At 34.6% G+C, this 26,744-nt stretch overlaps 1 protein-coding gene across 2 annotated transcripts in view; it reads left to right on the top strand.

Annotated features, from left to right (window-relative positions):
* mirr (mirror) overlaps window positions 1–20,913 on the top strand; it is a 43,680-nt gene extending 22,767 nt beyond the window's left edge. Inside the window, exons 4-5 of one of the 2 annotated variants that reach the window (XM_053768368.1) lie at window positions 18,047–18,345; window positions 18,457–20,913. In XM_053768368.1, the coding sequence (XP_053624343.1) occupies window positions 18,047–18,345; window positions 18,457–18,965 (808 nt within the window). In that variant the 3' untranslated portion in view covers window positions 18,966–20,913. The remainder of the gene's footprint in view (window positions 1–18,046; window positions 18,346–18,456) is intronic. The other variant, XM_053768367.2, reaches the window with a different exon arrangement.
* The last annotated feature ends 5,831 nt before the right edge of the window (window positions 20,914–26,744 follow it).

Genomic DNA, 26,744 nt, shown 5'->3' with positions numbered 1-26,744 from the left:
ATAAATTTTCAAATTCCTTTGATTAAATAATTAATTTATTTGATGATTGTATGTACGAACTTTCGTTTTAATGTATTTATCATTTCATTTTATGTGTATTACATATGGATTATTACATATGGATTATTACATATGGATCTTTGGTCTGAAAATAAACGATTATTATTATTATTTGATGACACATTTGAAGAACAAATTTTTTAGTAAAATGACCTTTATCGAATACTTTTACTACTTTTTAGATCAAACTTAAACAAACTATATGGAACATTGTAGATTAACAATAATTTTGATATACCAACATTGTTCGTGATTATTATAATGTGTCATAATTATATTTGTCGTACTGTGACTATGCTTAATTTGCGATTATTTACATACACAATTTAACACTAAATTCCTGTAAGTACTCAAATATTGCTACAATTTGTAATATTTTTTTTAAATTCGACTCTCAAATGGATCGAACCATTAATAGAAGAACAATGCACTTAATATAATATGCTCTAGTTAACACACTATTGAACAAAGAATTGTGTAAATACATGATAGGATGAAAACAGCTTTTTATATCATTGATTTGAAACACATCATTAACTAACAACAGCATGAGGAATTTACATGATTTTTTATTGTTAATTGCGGGTAAACTTCACAGATGTTTGTTTTAGACGTAAAGCATTATCATGTCATGTCGTACACATGAGAGACTTTTTAATTTTTTATGGATTCTGAATTCACACATTAAATTGTATTATGCAATTTTTTACCTATCATACAGAAGCAATATTTCCTATGAACATGTTAGATAAAAGTTGTGCGTGTTCATCGTAAAATGTGGTGTTTAAAAGTGCATTTCGAGTACAAAGCAAAGGGAGCTTAACTCTAGTATGTCGACTTAAATATGGCTTAAGTTAAGCACTTTTTTATCAAATCTAAACGCATATCTAAAAGTAATTAAGTTCCTATAAAATCAGTTTATATTTTGAGTCGTGCATAATTTGTGTCCGATTACTACATGTGCTTTATGTACATTACGAGTCTGACTCGAGATAAAACATATCTAATGTAGTATGCCAGACTTTAAACGGCGAAAAGAAAATTATGAATACTGCATGGATTAATTAATAGTATAATCGGCACATTATATTTAAAACAAGTCCAATAATAAATCATTTTTTTGAATTGTAAATTTCTTCCTCTCTTCTGAGCGGGGCGTACGGGTTCCGCCCTGGAGTAAGACTTCCCCACATCTCGTGAATGTCTTACCAGTTGGCTAAAGTTTAAAAATGCCTAACAGCTAAGAGGCAACAATAGCCTGCTCAAAGAGGGATGAGATCAACCGGTGGGTCGTAAAGCCAGAGAAGAGCGGCTTTAAGACGCCACAGCCGAGAATGTCAAAATGGACACGCTCAAATAAAAAAAGAGATAAGCGTCGTAGCAGAAGAAAACACTAGTGTTGGAATAACATATCCAGGGACCTAACAGGACAACTTTGTGTATCGGAGTTCGTGAGGATTAAGTTGGCGACGACAAGTTGACTAGTTGAGCTAGACCTGTTAATTTAGGTTGTTTTGTTAGCACAACTCTAGTAACTCTGTTAGACAAGTGATTGAAGTCTACGTAACGCGTACAATTAGAGTGTCGATTCTCTCTCATCTCAATAGTCTTAGTTCTTAATGCGTGTAAATAAGAAATACTGTAAAGAAGATTAGACCTTAGTATATATAATGTATAGACAAACATCTGAATGTCACAGTCATACAGATATTTATGATTACTACTTTAATAGAGGTAATTGGTAACGTTAATTTAATGATGAAAATCAGGATAAGAATAATTATATAGCAGTTACCATCTGGTGGCGACTTGTTTTGCGCTGCCTGGAAGATGTTCAATAGACTGCAAAAGTTGAAGATGAAAATGATGCAAGGACAGTCTGAGTGGTGGAGGTTTATACTACCTTGTATGAAATCCTTGACAGGATATGGAGTGGTCCTATTCTATAGCGGAACCATATCAAAGAAGTTACTATAATAGTAAATACGATTCATGAAATTAATGATAATGTACTTTACACCATACTACAATTTCGAGCTAAGAAAGTACTTTATACTGTGTCCTAGGAATATATATTCATAATTATTTTGCTAATAATTTTGGAAACTTAAAGTTAAATTAATCGTTCATCTTTAAATAATCATGCCGCATTAACGCGCACTTAAAAAAGTCCGTAGCGCACTTTTTCTCCCAGCCTCTATTGTTCGATGGAAAACGTAATTAAATAATGAAATGTGCAGCAGAAAAACGTGTTGGAACCTGTCTCATCGCTAATAGCTGATACATTAGCGCATTTGGCAGCGTGCTACAAAATACCGATAGCGTAGAAGAGAACGCATGTTCTTCAGAAAATTACAGTTGCTACGCGCTCAGAATGCGGTTGTGAACTTGTGAAGTCAAATTGCCTGAAATCTTTTGGAACAGCTTTATTGCACATTATTATTGAGTAATTTTATAATAATGCTATTTGATTAATGCAGGAAGTACTAAATTGTGTTGTAGAAGGGAAATTTTGCCAACCGAAAATATAATATTTACGTTACGTCCATCAAAGTTACGATTTGATTATAAGAACCGCATTCTAAGCATGTTATAAATTTAATTGTCTAATAGTCAAAAACAGTGCCTGCAACAAAAACAATTAGATTTCACATGTTGTAAATTGAATTCACAGAAATATTACAGTTGTGAAATATGTACATAAAAATTACTAAAGTCAAAAGCATTTAATAAGAAAGAATATCATAGGTAATTTGTCAAAAAGCCATAAATTAAAGCCCGTGTGCACTTGCACTTCTGCACAATATTTATTTGGCGCTGGTGGGAAAATGTCTTGATTTATTTGAATTTAATTGCAGTGTCGCAGCGGCGGTAACTTTGCTAAATGAATATAGATCGAAACGATAGCAACTCGCTATTTCATTATTTTCTGATATTATTAATTTCAACTTGAATATGTAAAAATATCGCTGGATTTCTGCAAGAGCACCCTTATATATGGTATAAGTTCACATTTTTACATGTGTCGTTCTGTTAATTCTCATTTATTTACTCATTTTTCATAAACGAAGTAATCACAAGCAAACATACTGTTTTGGCTTTGTGTAGCAACGTTTATTTGTGTTATCGAAACCAATTTAGTCCTTGGGTTTCCGTGTCCGTGTTAAAATTATTCATGTGAATTGTAAGTTTGGTCTGAATTAACCTAAAATATGCATATAAGTTAATTCAGACCAACTATGCAATAAATGAAAAAATATTATCTATCACTGTACATTTAGTAAATAACTTGTTTAATGGAAAATCGCGTTTTATATAGTGATCTGTTCAAAAAATCCCTCTGACGCGCATTTTCCTTAACTCCTGAGAAAACATGAAATTTCCGAGAACTTGTTCTATCGCACGTGTAATAAAAAATACAAGGCTCTTTAGAAATTTGGCGGTCATTCGGTGGAATCTAACAAGCGTTAAGGCATTTATCAGGTTGTAAACGGTGCTTATACTCAATAGGCGGGTTGAGTCCACGGCAGGTGTAGAATCCTGATAAGTATCAAACTATTATCACTCACTCAATATTTACTAAAAGAAACACGAAAATACACCGTAATTAAGTACAATTAAGTAGTAACAGTGTAAGGAAATTACGCGGATTAAACTCGGGAAGTGATCGTTCAAACGAAGGTTTTGTTTGAAAGAGGACAGGGGCTGGTGTCGGTGCAGCTCGTGAAGTAAAGGGGTGAATACTGCGATAATGTATGCCCTCTTGTCATGATCAACCGCTTTATTTATATAATTTTTAATTCAAATCTCTTTGATTTATATAAAATTTGATACGCCAATTGTTCAATATTTACTGTACAGTACAAAAAAACAATTTGCAATGAATTTTGGTAGATTGAAGTGCGGTCGACTGTATTATAAATTATAATTTTTTTTATTAATTTAGCGGCTAATACTTATTTTCCCCTGTATTTTTTTATTAATTTGATTTCTAAGATTTCCTTTATAATAAATAATTCCATAATTTAATATTTTCTCTGTAAATAATGTCAACAAAAGATTTATGTCCAGAAACTCTGACAGCATCATCATCATAAGTGCATCTTAACTTCACATGGGTGCTTATTATAGTAGCAGAGTAATTTAAAAACTCATTCGTCTCCCGTATAAAGTCGAGAATTCTCACTGACAATTAGCCTTAGGGAAACTCGGCGGGAATGAAGAGTGACAACGCTCCCGTTTTGGAATTACGTGAACAAACAAACCCTCTTTACTGACCCCTTGGTCACTTAGATCGGAGAGTAATGATTAATTCATCTTGAGCGTCCCGGCTAAGTGGTCACTACATCTAACCTCTGTCATTCTATTGTCAGGTGATATTTTGTGCTACCGAATTCTAAATATGATTATTTGAAACCGAACCCAGTTTCACCATAGTGAAACATCACAGGCATATATATGTCCATTATTTTAATATATATTAAACTCAAGTAAAACATATTTTAAAAGATATATGAAAACCTAAATAACAAAACAATATACGAATCTGGCCGGATACTTCATACTTTTGACTCAATTACTGACTAACAATGTCCAGGTTTGATATGATCTTGACCTATGTAATGATCTAGAAGAATTAATATGAACCTAACATTCAATAGAGTTAAAAAAATTCTGCTGCGCATCTTCAACGATTTAATTTTTTATTTTATTTTAAAAAATGAAGACAATGTATTATTGTATAATAATGAAATTGTGACACGTATAATATTTTATCATGAAACATAATTACAATTGGTTGAAGAAGCCGCGGCGTGTCCCAAGTGTCCAGCTCCTTATGGCGGCACCGTTACCGCCGGTCAACCGCCTCGGCGTGACCAGGATAGCAACCCACACTTCCGCCCCGGTATAATTACAGACGGAAAATTCAACTACACCATAAAGTAGACGAATTTCGACGAACCTAACCACAATTCCAATCACGTAGCCATCTATTCGGCTGCCCGATATTGCACGCGGTTACTCATTCCCGCCGAAGTTTATTTACGACAGGAAGAAATTGCGATTGTGTATTCTCTTAATGGTTATAACTTCCCAATAAGAGGCGCCGGTTCGTGTTTGAACAAGATATATGTGATGGCCACCACGTAGGCTATGATCACAGTATATTATTATCATTGCAAAATTATGGCCAGTGTTTGCATACCAATGTAGGTTCCAAAAAATAAAATGGTTACTATTGAAATTTCTTGGTACTCGTATAGTTATCCGTGGACGCCGGATCGTAATTAATTTTATTTTAAAATTTACCTATCTTATTTATTAAATAACGGTGATTTTAAGTACATATGTACTTAAAACTTAAAATCGAGTCGTTTTCTCTTGTGTTACATTGCTAGCCAACAAATAATATTCTGTCTTGCTTGCGGTTTTCGGATTGAAATAGAAATGTTACCTTGTACCTGTGAATTTAGAATTAATATTATTTTGACGGGACTATTAATTCGATCTTTATTCTCAAGTACATAGCCGATTTCGAATTTTCTCGACAAACTTGTTTGTTAACGGAATTATTTTCTATGTATTTACCAATCTCTGTCTGTTTTTACTATAAATATATAAACACATAAACAGAAATAAATATTAGAAATTCATAAGATATTAACAATTACTTGCTGATTAGACAAGGAATACGAAGTGGTGTCCACTAAATCCCAGGATTTTTCACACTCACCAAGAGCTTAGGGGACATCTAGGTTGGGGTGGCCACAAGCTTAACGTTGACGATTTGTCAATCACGGCCCAAGGGAAATGGCTAAGACTTCCACTTTTTCCACTGATCATTGTGATTTATATGTTAGCAAAATGTCTAACACGGAACTTGGATTATAGAAAATAGAAATAAATTGGCTGTCAATCTGTTACATTCGAATAAATACTGATGAAATATGATTTCTCATTCGAATTATCATTGAAGTCCCACCTAATACAAGACATTAAATGCTATTTTAATGTAATGCTACCAAATTTTATAAATTATCATGGATAATTTAGTAAATGTTAGACTGAACATTGGTAAAAAACGAACGCCAGAAAATAATTTGTCAACGGCATAATATGGTTGCTGTATCACATTTCGTTTTAGATCAACTATTAATTTAAGATAATACGAAACGGTGAAACAAGAATGACTACTTTTTGTCCACCATCTAGTTTGTCAATTGACACTGGTGTCTATTGATGTCATATTTTACCAAGTTTCTATCAGGAGCAATCTGATACTGCTGGTGAACATACAATGAGGTACTTATGCTGACGGAGACAATGGTCAATGTATCACACAAGTACTTGTGCATCAAAAGGTTTCTTTTATCCATAATTATTAATTATGGGCGAAAGTCTAAATTCTGTATTAAATTTTTAAAAAAATCAAAAAAAATTTTTGAAGGAGATTTCAACGCGTCTCATCGAGACAATTGGTGATCCGATATCACCAATTGATCACCAATTGATATATTTTCTTTGCTTTGATAAATTTTAGTAATTTCAATATTGGTTTCCAACTAAAATCCGTATTTTGAAAATGCATAATTTTTTTTACACACTTTTAATCGAAAAATGTCTAGTAAGGGAAGCGTATAAATTCAAGCAACAGACAGTCACAAAAACAAATACATCTTAACAGCTGAGTGAAATGCTTGCTGTCATACATGAACAAATTGATAGCCTCTCGATTGAAGGGCCGTGGCATGCGTCACCCGCGGAACTTATGGAACGTGCGACGATAATAGGACCCGGGGACACGTAGCGAGTTTGTGTGGCCGGCCATATTCCGGACATGATGTCACCGACACACTTGCACACACTACCGAGCGTACCACACAGTTAATCGGAGACGTGTATGTACCACGATTTACAGCACAAAGTGCCAGTCCTCCCGTGTATTACCAATCTATGGAACAATAAAGAGAACGCGCGAAGGCATATAAATGAGCGGTGCCGTATGCAGGCAACGCCGGCCGAGACATTAGTAGGCTACAGCGGGCAGGAGTAATTGACCGTCCAGCTAATTTCATTCTAGACGCATTGGACGCTTCCTCTTTCCTTTTTCCTATCGGTCAGCCACGAGGCATTTTGTAACTCTGTTACACTGCTTGTCTGACTATCCTTATTAATCAGCTCCTAGTTGTTACTTATAAATAGGACTATAGATCTGGCATTTTAATCTATACTTTTGCAACTTTATTACATATAATGTTAAAATTTGTTAAGTATATTTAACCATCAACTTTCCAATTAATGGGACAGCGTCTCCTTGTAATGACCTTACATGAAACCATAATATTATTTAGTTCAAGGTATAAAACATATTCCCAATAAAACTGAAGTAATGACATTAATAATGTTTAGAAAAATTGGAAATCCGGGAGACTTATAAAATGAGATTCTAAAAATAGTGTCAGTACCTTTGTATTAAGCGTGTTTTTTGTTGGTACTCATGAGATTGCGCCTCCACTGGTTAAATGAATCTTCACCTTACGACTCCAGTTTAATCATCTCTATTGGAATGCATCCGCGTAAGCGTCTGCTATATGGGATGAAACGATCCCAGATTCGAAGGACATATTTGTCCAATAAATTTCGTCATATTTTCGAGACGATATGACTGTCAATTTATACTAATTTAGGTCAATATGTGGCAACTGCAATAGGCTTACCATGTCCTTGTTGAGGTTCTTTAATGTGCTCTTGCGCTCCTCTATTATGGAACTTGACATTAGTCTATATTTGTTGAAAACCCGGTAGGGGTTTTCAACAAATATAGTTTTAACGAGATCTCCCGATACTAGATCGGATTCTGTGAAATTACACAGATCAGACTGGGTATTTCTTGGCAGATCAGTTGATTGTGGAGGTGTAAAATCAGTAATTTATATTTCTGTTTCACAAGTTTTCGTAATATGACCACCATTAAAATAAATCCGTTTCTTTTTTAATCAGCCATATACGTACATGGTGTATTGACTACAGATAACAGAACTTTAGATATTCTGTGCATTACTGAAGCTACAATGTAGTCTTACTAGAGCAGTAATTTGCGTCGAACGAAGGTGTGCTTGTAGGCCGTTGTAGTACAGGTCCCGGCCGACATTACATGGTCGGCTTGCTGCTAGCTTGTAAACGGATGTTGTAGTGCATCAAATTCATAAACGGTCTAGCCGATGCTTACAATAACAAAGTATATTAAATTGGATTTGTCTGAACTGATTAAAAACAACTTCTAAAACTTATGAATATGTAAATATAGAATCTGCGTTCAATTTCTAATTCAGGAAAAAAAATTGACCTATTTTTGCCGATAAATTGCTTTGGCGATATTATGACGTATTAAATTTTATCAAAATACAAACCAAATCACTGATATCTAACATAAGTGTAATAAAAAAAAAACGTATTAAAGTTTCTAACCCTAAATATCAGATAAAACATTGCAAATAGAAATAAACAGCGACCTATGGTCTGATCAATTATCCTTATCAATATAAAAATACATCGAGACATTTAATAATGTCCAACCGTGCAGTTGCACAATTCACTTTTGTGGCAGCGTTTCGAAATTATCGCTGCTTCTAATTTAATATTGAGTAAATATTGTATGGAGGCGACACGTAGGTTATCAAAATGTTCATGTTTTATGCACTTGATTACGTATTCTAGCTAATATTACAAGTATACATACACACATTTAACGTCTTTTTACCTTACAGATTAGGCAGAGGTTCAAGGGTTACGAAAACTACGTTTAGCTATACAACAAAAATCAACAAACACTAACTATAGACTAACTTTAAAAGAGTCGAGGAATAAACTTATGAAAGCAAAAGCTAATAAATTTATAATAAAATTATCTATTACATAATCAGTTTCGGTTGCTCCTGCAACAAACTTACAAACTGATGAATCATTGATCGATTAATAAATCCCTAAGTTTGATCTGCTCAGTCAAAATTCTATGTCACTTCCCGATGTTTATCTCATTGTGCATCGATGTTATTAATATGTCAGTAGTTCTTGTGACCCTAGATAGCGTGTGAACCATGGTCGCAACACTCAATTTTCACTACTTTATATGTTCCACATACAGCGACTTGTGAGGTCCTCGTATCAGTGGCGCCAACCCATCACTTCAACGTATTATTCGCTGGACGTCGTGATAGTGTCACTAAAGTTGATACTGATTGTCTTGGGAGGTCAATGATAAATTGTTATTACCTAATATAAGTGTGGAAAATCTATGGCGAATGTTTACACATGATTTTCACAGTATGTTTTTTTTATGGCAGCTCTGATTAAGTTATCGAAGTGGCTCGGTTCTAGCAAAAAACAGAAATAGTTCCAATGGAATAGCGTTTATAGATTTTCCATGAAAACTTCCTTCTTCTCCTTCTGTCTTCCGATATTAGTACTTTTTAGTTTAGCTATGGCTAGGAAGTACTTGATTCGAAAAGAATCTAATAATTTCATGGTAACAAATATCTCATGTAAATACCTAAAAGTAATTTTGTACAAATTACTTTGGGAGATGGAAAGTTAAATGTTCAAATCAAAGTGATCTGTGTAATATATTTCGAAGATGTTCACTTATGTTACGTATCTAGTAGAATATTGCGTTGTTGTGTTTTTATGTTATGTACATTATACCTAGTAATTAATAGATGCAATATTTTACTAGATAAGAATACGAGAATACGTCATACGAGAGAGATTCATTTCATATTTTAAAATGTTTTCGTATCAAAATAAAAACTATTTCTGCCCTGTAGCCAGATGATAAATATAGTTGCGGAAATTGCTTTGTCTTTATATAAAAAAAAACTATTAAAAAAATTAATAATCCGCATAAAAACTTTTATCACCTTAATTGCATCACGTGTCATACAAGGATTTGTATAAATATACAAATCATTTGGACTTGTTTGTCGAGACAAAGAACCTACTGTTTATTTGATTTATTGCTTTTAATTAAACATCGCGATAAGCAAACATGGATCTTTACTTCATATTTTACGTGCCATTTAGAATATATCTGTGTCACAAAACATCACAGTAATTTATTTTGTATCTATTATAGTAACAAGTTGTGCTCTGAAGACATTCAATAAAATTTGAGATATGAAAATGTCTATAAAATTTCTCGATAACGACCGGTTGAAAAGGCATCACTCGTCTGCCAGATAACAATGTGACTGACATAGGTAAGAAGTGGTGGGAAAAATAAAATTATCGTCAACTTGATGAATATGGAGAGTCATTATAATTGACGAAAATTGGAAGCGAATACCTAAAACATATCCATTTGTGGATCAAGTAAGATGGTGGATTCAAGTGAAAGGAGAACATTTTACTAATGATACTAAAACGACGAATGCTGTCTACATCAAATTAAATCTTCTTATAATTATCACTATGCTTTATTTGTGATTCTCTTCTTCTTATTCGCGACCCACAACGGATTTTCATTCGATTAAAAATATTATTACTTATAGAACTTTACGCCAGTAGTGGGAATCTAACATAAATGGTATAAGTTTGTGTGGTGTCGTTACATTTTCTTCTTTCCTAACTAGCTAGGCAAGATCAGGCACTTTTGTAAATAATCCAGTGATTTATACTTCGTTATCCATTGAATAACTTCAGTTTTTCAACTTTAGTCCGACGTATTATTCAGCTTTTAATTCAAGTCAAACTTGTAGGCATATACTTTATTATTATTTAATGCCGTCTATGTTATAATACAAAAATAATTCCCATTATTGGGCAAAATATATGTCTGTATCAATTTAGCGATATTTTGTAAAAAAAATTGCATTGTTGTTAAGGATATCTTCATTGAATCTTAGTTGAAAATAGATTTCAATTAATATTAATTGCATCTATTAATTGCTGTTTTGAGACTACGAGATTTTCCTATAATTGGATTATGTAAGCGTTCGACTCCTGACTTTTCATAGCACGCGTAATACACATGTAATTTATCGTTTCTATTGGTTCAGTCATCTAATTCACTTAAGTGGACTAATTTTTCCAGAAAATTTAATATATTAGGCTTTTTTTTCGTTTCACACTTAAAATATAACCAATTCATCAGTTTCAATTATTAATCTGAAATACATTTTCACTTTAAATCGTCATTGAGAAAAATGACCATGTCTTCAAATCTCGAAAACAGAGCCGTTATTGTGAAGATACATAAAAATGGGACTGACCGCGTTATCATATCGCGCTGCAACTGGGGTCACAGAATTGAACAGAAAAATAATTTGCCACAGATAAGGCGGGACAATTTCAACCTTGTTTTTCACTTGATATCAGAACAACAGAGTAGTTCACAGATTTTGTATGTACTTACATTAATTTTCAAACACTGATAGCTTGTTTATAATTAAGAATTTCGTCATCGTAAGTATTTACTTTATTTGATATGTATATTTAAACTTCATTTTTTTATTTGTAAGCACACTAGTTAGAAAGTTGTCCTATAACAGAACGATAACCAAATTCGATTTGGATTTTGACTTTTTTTTTATTTCAATTGGAATACAATAATTTGAAAAATCTGACACATTATTTGGCTTTACAACTTGCTTACAAACTTACCTTGAAAATTGAGAAACAGAATTCCAAATTAAACAAAGAAAGCGATATGAATAGGCTAGAGAGAAAGAATCACTTAAATTGAGATCTACAATAACTCCTTAGACTTTTGACAGGTTTTAGGGTAGGATGAGTTGTACCAGCCAACTTTTACGTTTACTTGCACACTGCTGACGTTTAGACAAAATGATTTACGCCATTTTGAGTTTTGCGTTTTCATGCGCAGTTAACGCTAGAGTTGACACTAGATAATTAAAATTTTCGTTATAGCACTATTTTCATAATTTGTTATGCCGTAATTAACATTAATTCGGTGGAACAAGAAGATTTTAATTTATTTGACAGAAAAATATTGCTACCGAATAATAAGTTTATTAGACATATTTAAAAAAACGACTTTCAATATTAATTTGGCTACAACTTTTGAACTGCTAAATCGATTTTGATCAAACATATCTACGATTAGCTATCAAATAAAAAAAGCATCCATATCGGTTTACCCGTTGATGAGCTGTGGTGACACGTACACAGACAGACCGACAGACAGACCGATAGACACACACACTTACCGGTCAAACTTATAACACCCCTCTTTTTGCGTCATCGGGTTAAAAATAAAATATGAATTGGTCAGCATTACAGGAATAATGATACTAGATCCGCACTAAATTGGATATTCAAATGTTCACAGGAATTTTGTGTTTTAAATTTGAAATGGAATCAACAGCGCAGCCGACAAATCCGTCCAATGCACGTAATCAATAAATTAGGCGTTGGTCGATACTATATAATGTTTTTCAATCCATGATCTCTTCTCTTCTTTCTTCCTCAGCTCGTAATCATCTTGTCGGTTATATGCAATATGCATCATATAAGTATTATTACCTCTTGCCCGGGCGTCTATGTCTTGCAGTTTACAATCATCATGGTCGTAGTTCATGGCTACTACTTTCCTCTGGCTGGTTCTCGCACTCCATTCCACGATCAGCATCCACTGACGTGTGTAGTGTATACAATTTTGATACATTTTAGGAAAGTCCTAGTTTAGCAATAACATTTGGATAAAAGTTAATAATAGTCACACTTATACTATCATAGCCATAACTGTCAGACCATAAGTGTCGTTCATCTTTAAAATGATATAGTCAACTGACCAAAATTATAAAATTATATATTTTCATGAAATTTCTATAAGTACGTTAAAAAAAATCTAATAGAACTATGTAACATGATTTGAATTTTGACGATAAAAATATAGTCACCTAATTCAAAGAGTTATTGAATTCAATTTATCAATTATCTGCGAGTTAATTGAGTCTATTGCCGCGAGGGTGGTCCCGGGTGATAACGGCTAGCAAATGTCGAGACAAGACCGAGTAACAAATGTTGGCACAGTTTAATTAAACAATTGCTCTTGAACATTTCCTTGGTATATTAATTTTTGAAATAGGCAAGTATTATTTTCTATTAAATTTTCAATAAGTACTAATCTTGAAAGTTAATGTAATAACTATAGTTTACTTTGGTATGGACCAAATTAGTGCTGTACATTATTTCTTAAAATCGATAGGAAACATACTATAGTACCTACGTTTCTTTTAAATATTGTAAAAGAAACAGATACTTACATCCGTTTGTATGTAACCAAACCTCACCTCAGCTAACCAAATCCGAACATAGCCCATACATGGGGTGCACAACTGCACATAACCACGGTAATTCGAAACCAAAAATTAGCTAGCCCCAAATAAAGATGGCGACCACCTGGAGTATCGGGCGACCTATCGAAATTGGACGTTTTCAAACCGGCCAACTCGTTGCCAGAACAAACCCCATTTACCATATGGTTAACATACCACTAGATAGGATTACATTTCAGCGAAAGTGTCCTTCTTTTTAAGTGTGTGGAAGCCGATCTTTAAGCTGAAATGTGGAGATTTCTGAAATTTATCAAAGAGCCCAGTTTAAGTCGCACCTTTACCCAATACCGGTCACCTGCCGGCGACGCCCAATATGGTGAATAACACGCCCTTATATCTTATTAACGGTTGGTTGTCCCTTATGTTAAAGAGGGGTGTATTTACACGTAAAAATACATGTGGAGGACGTTTTTGGAATGTCACAAAACGGAAAGGTTATGTTTGAATAATGTTAAACAACAAAACCGGATATATTATTTCTGTCTACCTATAAGGGGTATATGGTTTCATATGTTTAACTAGCTTAAGATAAGAGCTAGTTTAGTAGCCAATTTTTGGCTGTGAATGATTAAGATTTTCATTCGATTAAGGTGAAGTATCGCGATAAGTCGTTTATAACATCGCTACCTCTATAAAATTTCAAAATTGCAAGTAGTCATCAAGTATTCCAAAGAAAGAATGTTAATTTAAAAATCTTATTAAGTTTGATTTTGGTAATTGACTTAATATTGGGAATCCAGCCCTAAAATAATAAAAAAAAAAACAATAAAAAATATTAAAATTATAAAGAGTACTGGCAGTAACATATGAAACCGAAGCAACATTGCATCTATTACGTACGTATGTTCTATTACGTATTAAGTATTATTATCCTGACATATCACAAAGAAATCATTAGATAGAAACTGCTGTGTCATTCAGAAACGCACACAAACAACGCTGACATTCTCTACGGGGCATAACACGAAGCAGTTGTGAATTATTTACATCGATATAACCTCCCTCGTTTTGGGGGTTTTTGTGCATGGAGCTGACCAATTAGTTGGTATATAGCATGTTTGGGTGGTGCTATCGGTAACCCTGACGCGTGTGGTTCGCCCCAACAGTCGCTCGCTCGTTCGTAATGCCTTTTTGGCGTGTCACAACCGCCTGCTATCTCACCAATTTACCAACTGTACCTTTAAAATCGTCCACCCGATATTGGTCGTTGCGTGCGACCATTTCTATATTACTACGAATAATTAGCTTCATCTGATATAATTTTACGAACAGTAATTTACTTGTAGCATGAAAGGCGATGTTTGTCGAAAACGGACCTTTTGTACAATGTTTTTTGTGATTTTATATGGAAGAATGTGGAAAGAAATCTTGTGATTAATGTTCTACGAATATTTAGTAGAGAATGTTGTTATAATAACTTCAGTAACGCACGAACAGTATACGAAACAACGGACAGACAAATTGGTGCTCTTAACGGCATATTACCTCTTTTGTACGAGTAGTCATGTCAATCCACTTCCACTACATGTAGCAAGGGAGATATAAAGTTTCCCTACACTTTGTACTAAAGACATCGCTGCATATAAAATTACAACCGATATTTTGTGAGGTAATAGATGTACCTATTCCTTACGCCTGATCAAATTAGGATCCACTATGAAATTAAAAGAGGCCGTCAACGTATGGTGACAGTTCTTTTTTTATAAAATGCTTTAAAGATTGTGCCGTGTACCGTATCGAGTTACCAGTGTCATCTTAATCGTATTATTTAAGTTGACCCAAGAAAAAGTCGTCACCAATGTTTTTTCAAACATTCTTGTAGACCCTTTTTAGAGGACTCGACTCTACTCTACCATACCATATTAATATCCCTTATAGCCGTAGCGGATTATTAATTTTCAACTTATTCCATTTCAACGTCTCAGAATATCGATAAATTAATACGAGTATAAAATGTAGCTTAGTCCATAGTTCGTGATCATCATCAATAATAGAAACAAAGCCAGCATCACGCGTGTGAATATCCTTATTTTCCATAAGCTGCGACAAGTAGGTAGGTACTAACTATTTATTATACTGAGGCTGCCGATAACTGTTTATCATCAGGTGGACTGGACCTCATGATAATATTTAGAATAGATATTCATTATTCATTATTCAGACACTACATCGATATTTAGATATCATTCAAACCTCGTTTGCTCTAGTAATGACAATTGATTTAATTAAATCGATAATATTAATGTCATCAGATAAGTCCTGATTGCATTATCGCTAACCATGGACTCCTGTACATGTAATAATTACATAAACACAATTAATGCTCGATTCAAATCTGTTGATGTACAGACTAATTGTGATTTTGATTGAAACATGAAATGACCTGGATACAAGACAGTATAATCAAGTTTGCATAAGTGCTTGCCAACGGAGGATATTTTAAGGTCAAATAATTGTTCATAATTCTTACAAATTAGCCTTGATCTTTAATATCGTATCCTATTTTTTATATATGACGAGTATTTATTAATCAAATATGCTGGACGCATTTAAGTGAAATTTGGTAAGGCAATGGTACGGCAATTTGTTCTTATCCCGAAGTTCCCACATAAACTAGGCCCGAGTAGTAGCTAGTATAGTCCTAAATACATTTTACTTGAAGTAGTATTATTAAATATTTGAGTGTAAAATACATAAATAGGAAATCATGACTGTTGCTTCTATGTCCAATAACATAAATTTCAAGTGCACATACCCTATGCTTAAAAATCCGTGGGTCTCTATTCGTTTCACCTTCATTTCATTTTTTCGAACCGCCCAGTAGGTGCGCCGCTTTCATTGCCCAACTCAAGTGTTGACGGACATTCCAAAGCACCACCTTTCAGCATTTCACGACAAAATAATTAATTAGGTGCAATCACAGACAACGAATTTCAAATAAAACGGCCGCATCAACCATTGTGGCATTGGCTCACTTTGATATAACAGCGGTTACCAGCAATATTTTTATGTTTATCTCATTTTTATGAGTTTAAGTAGGAAGCATGAGGTGGCGCGAGAGATAGGGATTTAATTGAAGGCGAGGTGGTAGCGATGGGTTGGGGAGGGGAGCCGCCACGCCGGCAGACCGCGGGGAAGCGAAATAATAAAAAAATGAAGCCGCGCTATCCCCGCGAGCGCGGATACTGTGAAAGTGGCACGCTGTGGATAAATGAAGCTTTTTTGTTTGTGGAATACGCCTAAGCCCGGCATCGCTCCACTTTCGTATTGTCGCTTCAATTCTATGGATGTTAGTTCATTCATATACCCGAGACGCCAGCAGCGTCATTAAATTTATGTCGCGTTTCAGCGGCGTTTTATCCACAAATTATCATATAGGACGCGCGGTTGCATCCACGGCGAGTATTGAATCATACAGTATTCCCGACACGTTGCTGTTTAAATAAAATAAAAGGAGTTCGCTTCATATTTATTTACGAGGTCTCATTCGATCGTGGGGCGAGAAGAATTAAGTCAACAACGAACCCAACAATGGAGATATCGTTTGTTTCGCTGAGAGGTGCATTGAGCGAATAGTAACCGTATCCATTGCATTTAAGATACAATATCGAGTGCTGCTCTCGAAGCCAAGGGGTGCTGCCCGTCACTTCTGCGATTTAAGTGACAGTTTTATTAATTTCCCATACTACTCATCCCTATTTTCCACCCTCAGTTTCCGACAGTTGCAGCGGTGGCATATGGAGCCGGCACTGTTCTGCTTTCACAACTTAAAAGCCATAAAAATTGTGACTTTGCGATTATTGTCTATGAAATATATGTCATAGCCATTTATTTATTACTAATTTATATTTCACTAGACAATCTGTACAGTTATTTTTGAATTTATCGTGAACAGACAGACAGACGCGGCAGAGGACTTTGTTTTATAATATCTAAGGATAGGTTTTCTAAATATATATAAATATATATAAATCTATTTTACAAATAACGACTATTGTAAAACACATTTTTTAATAATTAATTTCTTCTATAACGTTGTATAGTAACAATATTATATTTCATGGCGTAAAGGTAAGGTAAACATAAAATAGTGAATAGCGTTTTCCACACCAAAAAAGTTGTCAAACCTAAACGCAACACATAGCAAGAAGAAGTTTTATATCCGATATGCCGCCCCCCAAAACATATCTTATTTACTGTGACATCTTGATTAAAGCGTTTTCATTCATCTCTTCTCAAACAATCGTCCCGACATTACTAACAAAAACAAACTGAGCTTAGCAAACGTGATACGGACGCCGAATTCTAATAAAGATAGGACAAATCAAATAAGAGCGCGTGGTCGGCAGCACCGCGCGCGGCGTCTGAGATAAGCTGCAGCTTAACGCTGGCGCAGCAGCCGATGGTTTATCTCGATTTCAATTATCATGCTGCCGCTTTCATTGGCCCGGGCGTCGGCGTCGGCGGCTCGCGGGGGCGCCGCGGATTGGGGCGGTCTCGATCCCCGTTATCTCCAATCTCGCCCAAATCACACTCGACCGTTTACGCTTGATTGTACTTTTTAAATTTAAGCTCTCTAGGGATGCTACCTTTTATTTTTCAAACACATTAACTTTCTTTTTTCCTCGCAGATATGGAATGGACCTAAACGGAGCTAGGAGAAAAAATGCCACGCGGGAAACCACCAGCACTCTCAAAGCGTGGCTCAACGAACACAAAAAGAACCCTTACCCCACAAAAGGAGAGAAAATTATGCTCGCCATAATCACCAAGATGACGCTAACGCAGGTATCTACGTGGTTCGCGAACGCGCGACGACGACTCAAGAAGGAGAACAAGATGACTTGGGAACCGAGAAACAGGGTTGATGATGATGACAATAATAATGACGACGACGACCACAAAAGTAATGATGGAAAAGATGCTTTAGGTGTGTATAATTAAATAGACAATAGTTTATTAGTTCTAAGCCATAACGACTAATGCTTTGCGCCATCTCATAAGACAATGAATATGTTTTGAAATGTAATATTTGTTATAGATGGGAAAGACTCCGGTACAGGATCGAGCGAAGACGGTGACCGGCCACAACAAAGGTTAGACTTGCTCGGACAGAGAACGGAATCGGAATGGTCAGAATCACGCGCTGACAGTGGTCCCGAGTCACCAGAGCCATATGAGCGGCCAATACACCCAGCGTACCAGCATTTACCATCTCGTGCTCCACCAGGTAGCACTCCAGCTTCAGCTAAACCGAGAATATGGTCCCTTGCGGATATGGCAAGCAAAGAAGGAGAACCGCCGGCGCCGCCTACTTCTGCTTCAGCTTTCTACCAGTCGGCAGCGGCGGCGGCAGCACGGCTCGCCCATCCCTACGGCCGGCCAGAGTTGTACCGGGGCTTGTACCCGCCAACACATCCCGCTGATGTGGCCCTCTTGGAATACTCCCGATCACTAGCGCTGGCCGCGCCTGCGCCAGCGCCGCCGGCTCCGTCGCCGTCCTCGTCGTCCACATCCTCGTTGGCGGAGCCGCCTCCCTCCCGCGCCTGACCCCCTGCCCCTCGTCCGCCACTGGCGCATCGACAATAACCGCGATCTCGCCCCACGAGTGCCACGAGGGCCTTCTCACCTGTAAATAGCTATAGACTAAATATAAATATGTATACATACGTATATATACGTGATAATAATTATGCACCGGTAGAGAAGCTTAGATTTGTGATAGTGGACACAGGCGACGCCGCGCCGTGAGGTTGACAACTCGCAAACGACGTCGGAGCGAAGTCGCGCCGACTGACCGACAATACTAGGTGCTATACAAGTTGGACCTTGCGACATGTTGCTGTAATTATTACGGAGGTGGTTTAACGAAGTGATTTTTAAATCAAAAATAGGTATTAATATGTGTTACGTTTCTAATAGATAACAAACACTGTTCTAGACTATTATTTGTATGTAGAGTGTAAATTATTATTTTGAAAATATTCTCTTTATATTTAGTGCCTAATTACGTCCAGTGTTTTCTATTGTTTGATAGTTTCTTGAATATCTAACATTCGAATTTTAATATTTATTGATATGAGGTCAGTAGTTATATCAAACTTTTATTGTAAGTTAAAATCTACTAATTATTCAATAGACACTGTTGAGGATTTTGAAAAATCTGTATAAAATAATTTCTAGTCAGCAGACTATGATTGTCTATGTTAAACATTAATAACTTACAATCAATATGTTCTTTCATATAAGAATGATGTACATTTTAGTTAATAATAGAATGGCAGGGTTGTTGCAAACGAATTTTGTTTTATACATATTTGTTCAGGAAACTAGTAAAACAGAGAAAGTGCTATCAAATTTGCAAATGTGTTGAAGGTTCAATTCTTAGCATGTTTCTTTAAAAGTAATAAAACTATATATATACATATAATAAGTAAAAAAAAAACAAGATAATAAACCCCACTTTAAATAGGTTATTTTATCCCAGCAAAATACATATTTGTGGGACCAAATGGTAAAAATTATATGAAACACTAGTTGTATTTACTTGATAATTTTCTATCCATGACATTTTGTTAAGTTATAATTTTAAGTTAAATAAAGACTGGTTATTAGGTTTTATTTACGGCACTATTCTGTCACTAAAAGTAAAAACTCACATTGCAACGAACAATGGTTCGTTACAATTATCCTTAATTTTTTTGTAACCAAAATAAATTAAAACTTTTGGTACCTATGTACAGATATTTAAGTGGATAAATTCTTGTTAAATATTTAAGCGACAACCCTGCCGCGTAAAATAGTATTCTGTTTGAAATGTTTGCCTAAGACTATCCCTTCGTAGTTACGAAATTACTAAGTCTCAAATGGCCTTGTATATTGTAAAAGTAAAATTAATGTAAAGTAATAATATTCTCATTTTGTTTCCGAACCAGTAAAATGTTTTCGTTTCAATATTGTAGAGACTGAAAGTCCAAAATTGAGTCTATAGTTTTGTACATACGTCACTGTTGTAAGTATATATTGTAATAATAATGTCAATATTTAAGAGAGGTAAATGCAATAAATTTTCTGTATTAGCAGTCCTTTTGATGTAAATAAAAGTTCTGGCGAGACGGGAAACCTTCGGCATATACAACGAAATATTCTTCAAAGACGAATGAGATATAGTTAGTGTTTTTTATGTTCTGGCGGAGGATTCAAAATGTTTATATGTTAGTGATGTAATAGCAGAGATTATATTTTGTGCTATTCGCAGGTTAAGTCATTGGTTAATTTTCAAATTAACTATTGTCATTCATACTTTTATCATTGTAACAATACTTCATGTCATGGACGATAAATTTATCGTTTATGTTTCAACAATTTAGTTTATTTAAATAGAAACATATTTATTTTGTTTTTATAGATTCAAACGTCTTAACCGTTCCCCAAGAAGGTGTGTGAATAGATGCAATAAAAATTAATACAGAAATAATATTTATCTATTTTATTTAACCCTATAGTCCCATCTGTTGTGTTGTAATTTTATTATCCAATAGTACCTACTTCATGCGTGAGTTGCGCCAGTCAACTTTGATGTTGAAATTTAACCTGCGCGCTACTGATAGGCATCTTGGCGTACCTTACCTTTTTCTGCGCAGGTCAAAGTTAACATCAAAGTTGAAGGTGCAACCCACTCTAATTGATTTTAAAACTGGATCGATATAGATATATATTCATGTAGAAAAAAATTGATAATTACCTACTGCATAATTTAGCTAAAATATAATAAAAATTTAGTTACACGTTGACTGTAGTCACTTGTTTTATGAATCTCCTATTCATAACCCTAAACGTAAGACAGAAACAGATCAGAATTATAGAAATCTGTTTTTTTTTTATTCTATTAACTACTTAGTTCGAACGATGAAATTTTATAATTAAATACTTTTATTTTAAAAATAAATAATGAAGCAAAAAACTTATCTCATGAGTCCGATGGACCCGAACACAGAAACAGGCGCAACACATTGAACCGCTGCCAAATATTTGTGATAACAGTTGCAAATATTTGTCCGCACATGGGAATCGAACCCAGGTGGATCCGAGAGGATGGACGTGGTGGCCTCGGATAAAAATAATTAATATTAGACATAATACAACAATGATACTCAAACAAATTTCACGTTCTACTTGAATAAATCACAAGTAAGTAGATATGTATAAAATTTCGCACGAGTCTAATGACAACATGCGCTTTTGCAATTTGATCTCGCGATACCAGAGGTAAGTATGCAATTACAGACATCACGCATTGCTTCTATAGTAACCTTAAGAAAACTCCCAAGAACAAGTTGGTGCAGATGATAAAAATACACAAGGTACTAGTCCATCTATGATTTTAGATAAAAATCCTTAAGTTGTAGTAAAGTAAAGTAAACACTTAGGTACAGGATCTGTTACCTCTCCGTTTGTCTATCAAGGTCCTGTCTCTGTAACTAGCCCGTCACCTACTAATCGGTAGCCGGAGATAACAATTGTTTATCTATTGTGTATCGATTCTCTGCGAATATAAAAATTCGGTTTTATGATTGCTTCTGAAAGTCAGTCAACGCACATAACAATTAAGTAAACGCGATCAAAATATATGATCGCTTATGTTGTACATATTTTCAAAATGAAATCAAAACCTATATATACATAACAGATAAAGCGAAAATCATATGCAAAGGTACCGCGATACATTCAACATATAGATATTTTCTATGGAATTTCTGTAATATAGTGGGCATGCCAATTATAACACTGCAACTTGTATAAATCATGTCAAATTTACCTAGTCGTACAAGCTGTTGACTCTATCTCGCGTCTTTCCTTCTAATTAGACATCAAAGTACTTAGAATGCACAAATTTCCAACCACATAATTAGGTCGAAAACAAAATACAGTAAATCATCGGGGCGTCTTTGAAGTTCACGTGTATGATGACGTCAACATGCTGATACGCCTTACATTCATTATTTGCTCACGTATAGATGAAAGAGCACAATATAAATAAACAAATCGTGTGAAGCACAGCCTATGACAACGTTAAAAGGACGCGTGAGTGAGCGTCTACATTGACAAGCGGTGGCGGTGACTAGCGCGGAGTTGGACTCTGTCGCTTAGCGCCTGTAAGTTTCACCAACTTTAGACATCAACTTTTTTTCTAGCTTTCTTTCATAATACTCTAATGTTTCTGTCGTTTCCCTCAAATATCTCCGTAGAACAAAAATGGGGAGCTACTAAATAGTTACCGCTTCAACCAATCCAACCAACCGACCAATCAACTGATTGATATGACTTTAGTATGGAACGTGTCTACTTTCTGAATGTGCCTTTTAATTACTAGTTGTATGTATACTATTGAAATATTGACAAAATTGGGCTGGTGAAATACCCTTTATTTGGTATTGTAATAATCAACTACAATAAATGTAATTTATTTTAATAAAATAAATGTAATTTATTTTCGTTTAATTTAACCTTAAACCGCGCTCGCTGTCGATATTCCTACGACTGCGTGCTTCTGCAATGGAGTTATAATATTGGAATTCATGAGAACTACTCAATCGCTTTTATCCATCCTGTGATAAACGCCTCGGTTTATGAGTTCAACAGTAATGACTGATTTATCATTTCTTTATGCAGCGGTTTAATCCGATGAAAAATCAACGGAAACAAATATTGTTGTGTGAGAAACGACTTGGATTTAATCTTGAGTGTCATAATACTTATTACGTACTATGACACTTAGGATTGTCAGGACTACTACCCAATCATCAAGCACTATACCAAAAAACTATTTTACCCATGGATTTAGTCAATAATTCCATGATTTTACCATAAAAAATCTTACTAATATTTCTGATAAAGTTTCCAGTTTACGCAATCTGCGTATTAGCGTATGTATATTAGCTAAAGCTTATTTGTTGCTATCTTTTGTTGAGTGGAGACATTATAGGTCAAACTTCCCGCATGGTGGACGGAACGTCTCAAGGCCAATCAACATTTTTCTCCAATGAGTCAGATCCGACTGTTTAGCCTCACATTTCAATTACATACTCTCACGGACCAATCACCTCTCATTGTCAACTCAAGATCCCTTCTTTGTTACATCTTTACCAATCTATAACGCCATCACTCAACCCGCATTATAAACTCATCCCAGCGATTCGTATTGAAAGCAAATTCTAACGTCGCATCGCTAAGTGACTTGGATATTTCATTCAAAATCATGAGAACGATATGTGTTCATCCACAACACCAGACAGAAAAAGTCTCAATAAGCCGTTCAGGGCAACGTGTTGTGTAAATAGTCCAACATGTTTCTATAACAAAGAAATCTTAATAGCCGATGACGGGCAAAAGTCAACACAACAATCTACGAGCTGATTGCTCATAATTTCATACGCACACTTGGGCGTCACTTATCGACGTAATACTGACTTCCTTGTGACTAAACACAAAATATTTCGAAAGCCCTCGAAAATTTGTAAGTTATGTTTTTGTTTATAGGATTAGCATAAAACATGGTTATCTATTGCATACCTGGTTACTAAAGCGTTGTTCGAATGTTCCGATACAGTCTCGTCGTGGTGGAGAGCAGCAGGGTATTAAGGACCCTAGGTACATTGATTTACAGACGTTTTTGATGTCATGTTTGCAGGGAATCCTTGAGTCAAGAATGCCGATTTCTTAGCAGCGCGGCGACTGCTATGCCATCTAAAATATTGGACATCTCCATCTTGGCTGGTGTTTTGCTCTTTCTGCTCGCAAACAATGAGCCGGGACCGTCAAGGGAATGCATGCATACTTCGAAATAAGTTAAACTGTTCTCTCACGTGGTTATAATTTCCTAAGTAAATGCTTGTAATCCCAGTAAAATACTGGTACGTAGCCATGTTCTTGTTAATACAAAGTATAATATTTATTTCAAAGGAAAATCCAAAACCGATTCTGCCTCGTTGATTATTTTGTAGAGTAACTAAGTCATGGTATACTGAATGGTATCTATAATGCTATAGATAGTTTATGGTTTATTAGCAACCAATACAATAGATAGATAAATTAGGAACAAGTTGTCATATTAATATTCAACACAACATGCTTTGCGGTTTTGTTTCAAAACGACAATGGTTGGCAAAAATTGAATGAAGCAACATTTTAACTTTTAAAATGATTGTATAGGTAACCTATTTATTTATTTTGTTCAAAATAACATTTTTATGGAACCTATTTATTATGGAATTCCTTATAATTTTACTAGCTCCACTCCGGGACTTCGCTTCTGTGGGTAATTTGGAATTGAAAGGACCCTTCGTGTTATTCTATATAAGTTATGGATTAAGTTCATTTCCACAGAAATCCATGTCAGTCAATTAATTTGCTGATCAGCTGATTGGACTTGTTCAACTGTTAGGAATGTAAGATTTAATGTTCTATTTTCGCTGTTTTCTTTTGGAATTTAATAATTTTTTTTCTTATTTAATTTTGTCTATGCAGAATCATTATTGCTACGTAATTTTAATGAATTATCCAGAAATCAACGGCAAAATAAGATTTCTGGATTATTAATTAAATTTCTGTGAAACTCACCCTAAGTTTTTAATGAAATGTAATAACTCATTTATAGTGTATGTCAAAATAAATCCACCTGAAATTAAATTCAAAATTGTTTGTGTACTTTGAAAACATCAAGGGAGCTGAGATCCCAAAGGAGACAAAAACGAGAACAAAAATCATTGATATAAAATCGAATCTTCTAAGTAAATAACGGTTTATTCTATAAGAATATTTTAATTTTCTCAGCCCTAGGAAAGAGCTGAGCTCCCACCCATTTCAACGAGCATCTGAATGATAGCCTGTATAATTTTTTGTAGGAATGCCATATCATCGGAACGATTGTGTTCCTCCACTATGATTTATCGACGGCCGTATTACAAATACGACACAGATTATACGATTGTTTATTTCTTCTTTAAGCCATATTAGTATTCCAACAATCCTGACCGGAGGTTTTGTCATACCAAATATATGTTATTTTATTGGAATTCAAAAACAATCGCTTAGTTTTTCCTTTTGATTTATTCATATCTCAGCTAATTTTGGACTTCAATCAGTGTAGTCCATTCATTGCTCGTGAATTCAGATGTTCTTCAATATTCGGCTTTTAATAATTCAATCCCAAACGAATAATTTAAACGAGTGTTTGTTCACATTTTATTCTATCTTCAGTTCATTTCAAATTCTGTTAAAAGGAAGCTAAAATAAAATGATCTTCGTTAAATTTTTGAACTAAATTAGAGTAAATAATTTTATCACTTTCTTCCTTCGAACATTCACAAGATTTCTACGAAGTTATTGTTAAGGACGAGTACTATACCTATGGGGGCGAAAATCACTAGGTCGAAAAAAGAATAAATTCTAAAAATTTACTAGTCTTAAATCCTATTTATACACTTGCTGATAAAATATCATATTGTAATGTGATAGATAAACAAACTGCTTGATAAATCCGCCTGAAGTAATTTGCCAGTTAAGCCCTAATCGACACATGTGAAACACAATTTTTAACACTACTTAAATTTTTACAATACGTCGCTATATACTTAGCCTATCAGATACATTGTCAGCAAGATTGTGAAACAAGCCAGCCAGAAACAAGCCCTAAATTAAATATTTACAGATTTTTCATTGTTCAACGAATCTAGTACGTAGAAGTCAGTGCGAACATTAAGGACAATCGATCAATACTTAGGTTGTGATAGGGAAGCCCGCCAAACGAGGCAAATCTTTTTTATCACGCACGAAATTAATTAATACTACCGTCTCGCCCCGGCTTCGTTTGGGTTAAACCATAAAAAAGTAACTTATGTCAGTCCTGAAGATTTCGCCTATCGGTGTGCCAAATTTCATCAAATTTTAAGTTTATTCATTTCAAATAAAAATCATTCCTCTTTATAATACTAAGGTATGTACTACGGATAATTTACTGCAGATCTCATAATTTGTGTTCACCTTTGCACTAACATCCAACAAAAAATAATAATATTTTTTCATCGATATAAAAAAATTACATCTAAAATGAGATTTTTCTAGTGTGATCTAAAAACTTTCATATCTTTTGTCGATAATTTAAATATATAATTAATAGAATAATTCATAATCTAGGAAAGTCAAAACAAAAATAGTATTTCTATTACTGTATGTATTTAACATACTTCATACATTTTTTTGATGTATTAGCTCAATATATTGTTACGACGTTTGGAAAAATTTTAGTTGTTCCCTTAATAAGCCGACCTG

This window comes from Plodia interpunctella, chromosome Z (genome assembly GCF_027563975.2).
Source record: "Plodia interpunctella isolate USDA-ARS_2022_Savannah chromosome Z, ilPloInte3.2, whole genome shotgun sequence".
Classification (NCBI taxonomy): domain Eukaryota; kingdom Metazoa; phylum Arthropoda; class Insecta; order Lepidoptera; family Pyralidae; genus Plodia; species Plodia interpunctella.
Note: the sequence above shows the minus strand (reverse complement) of the source record. Positions and strands in the feature narration are given on the sequence as shown.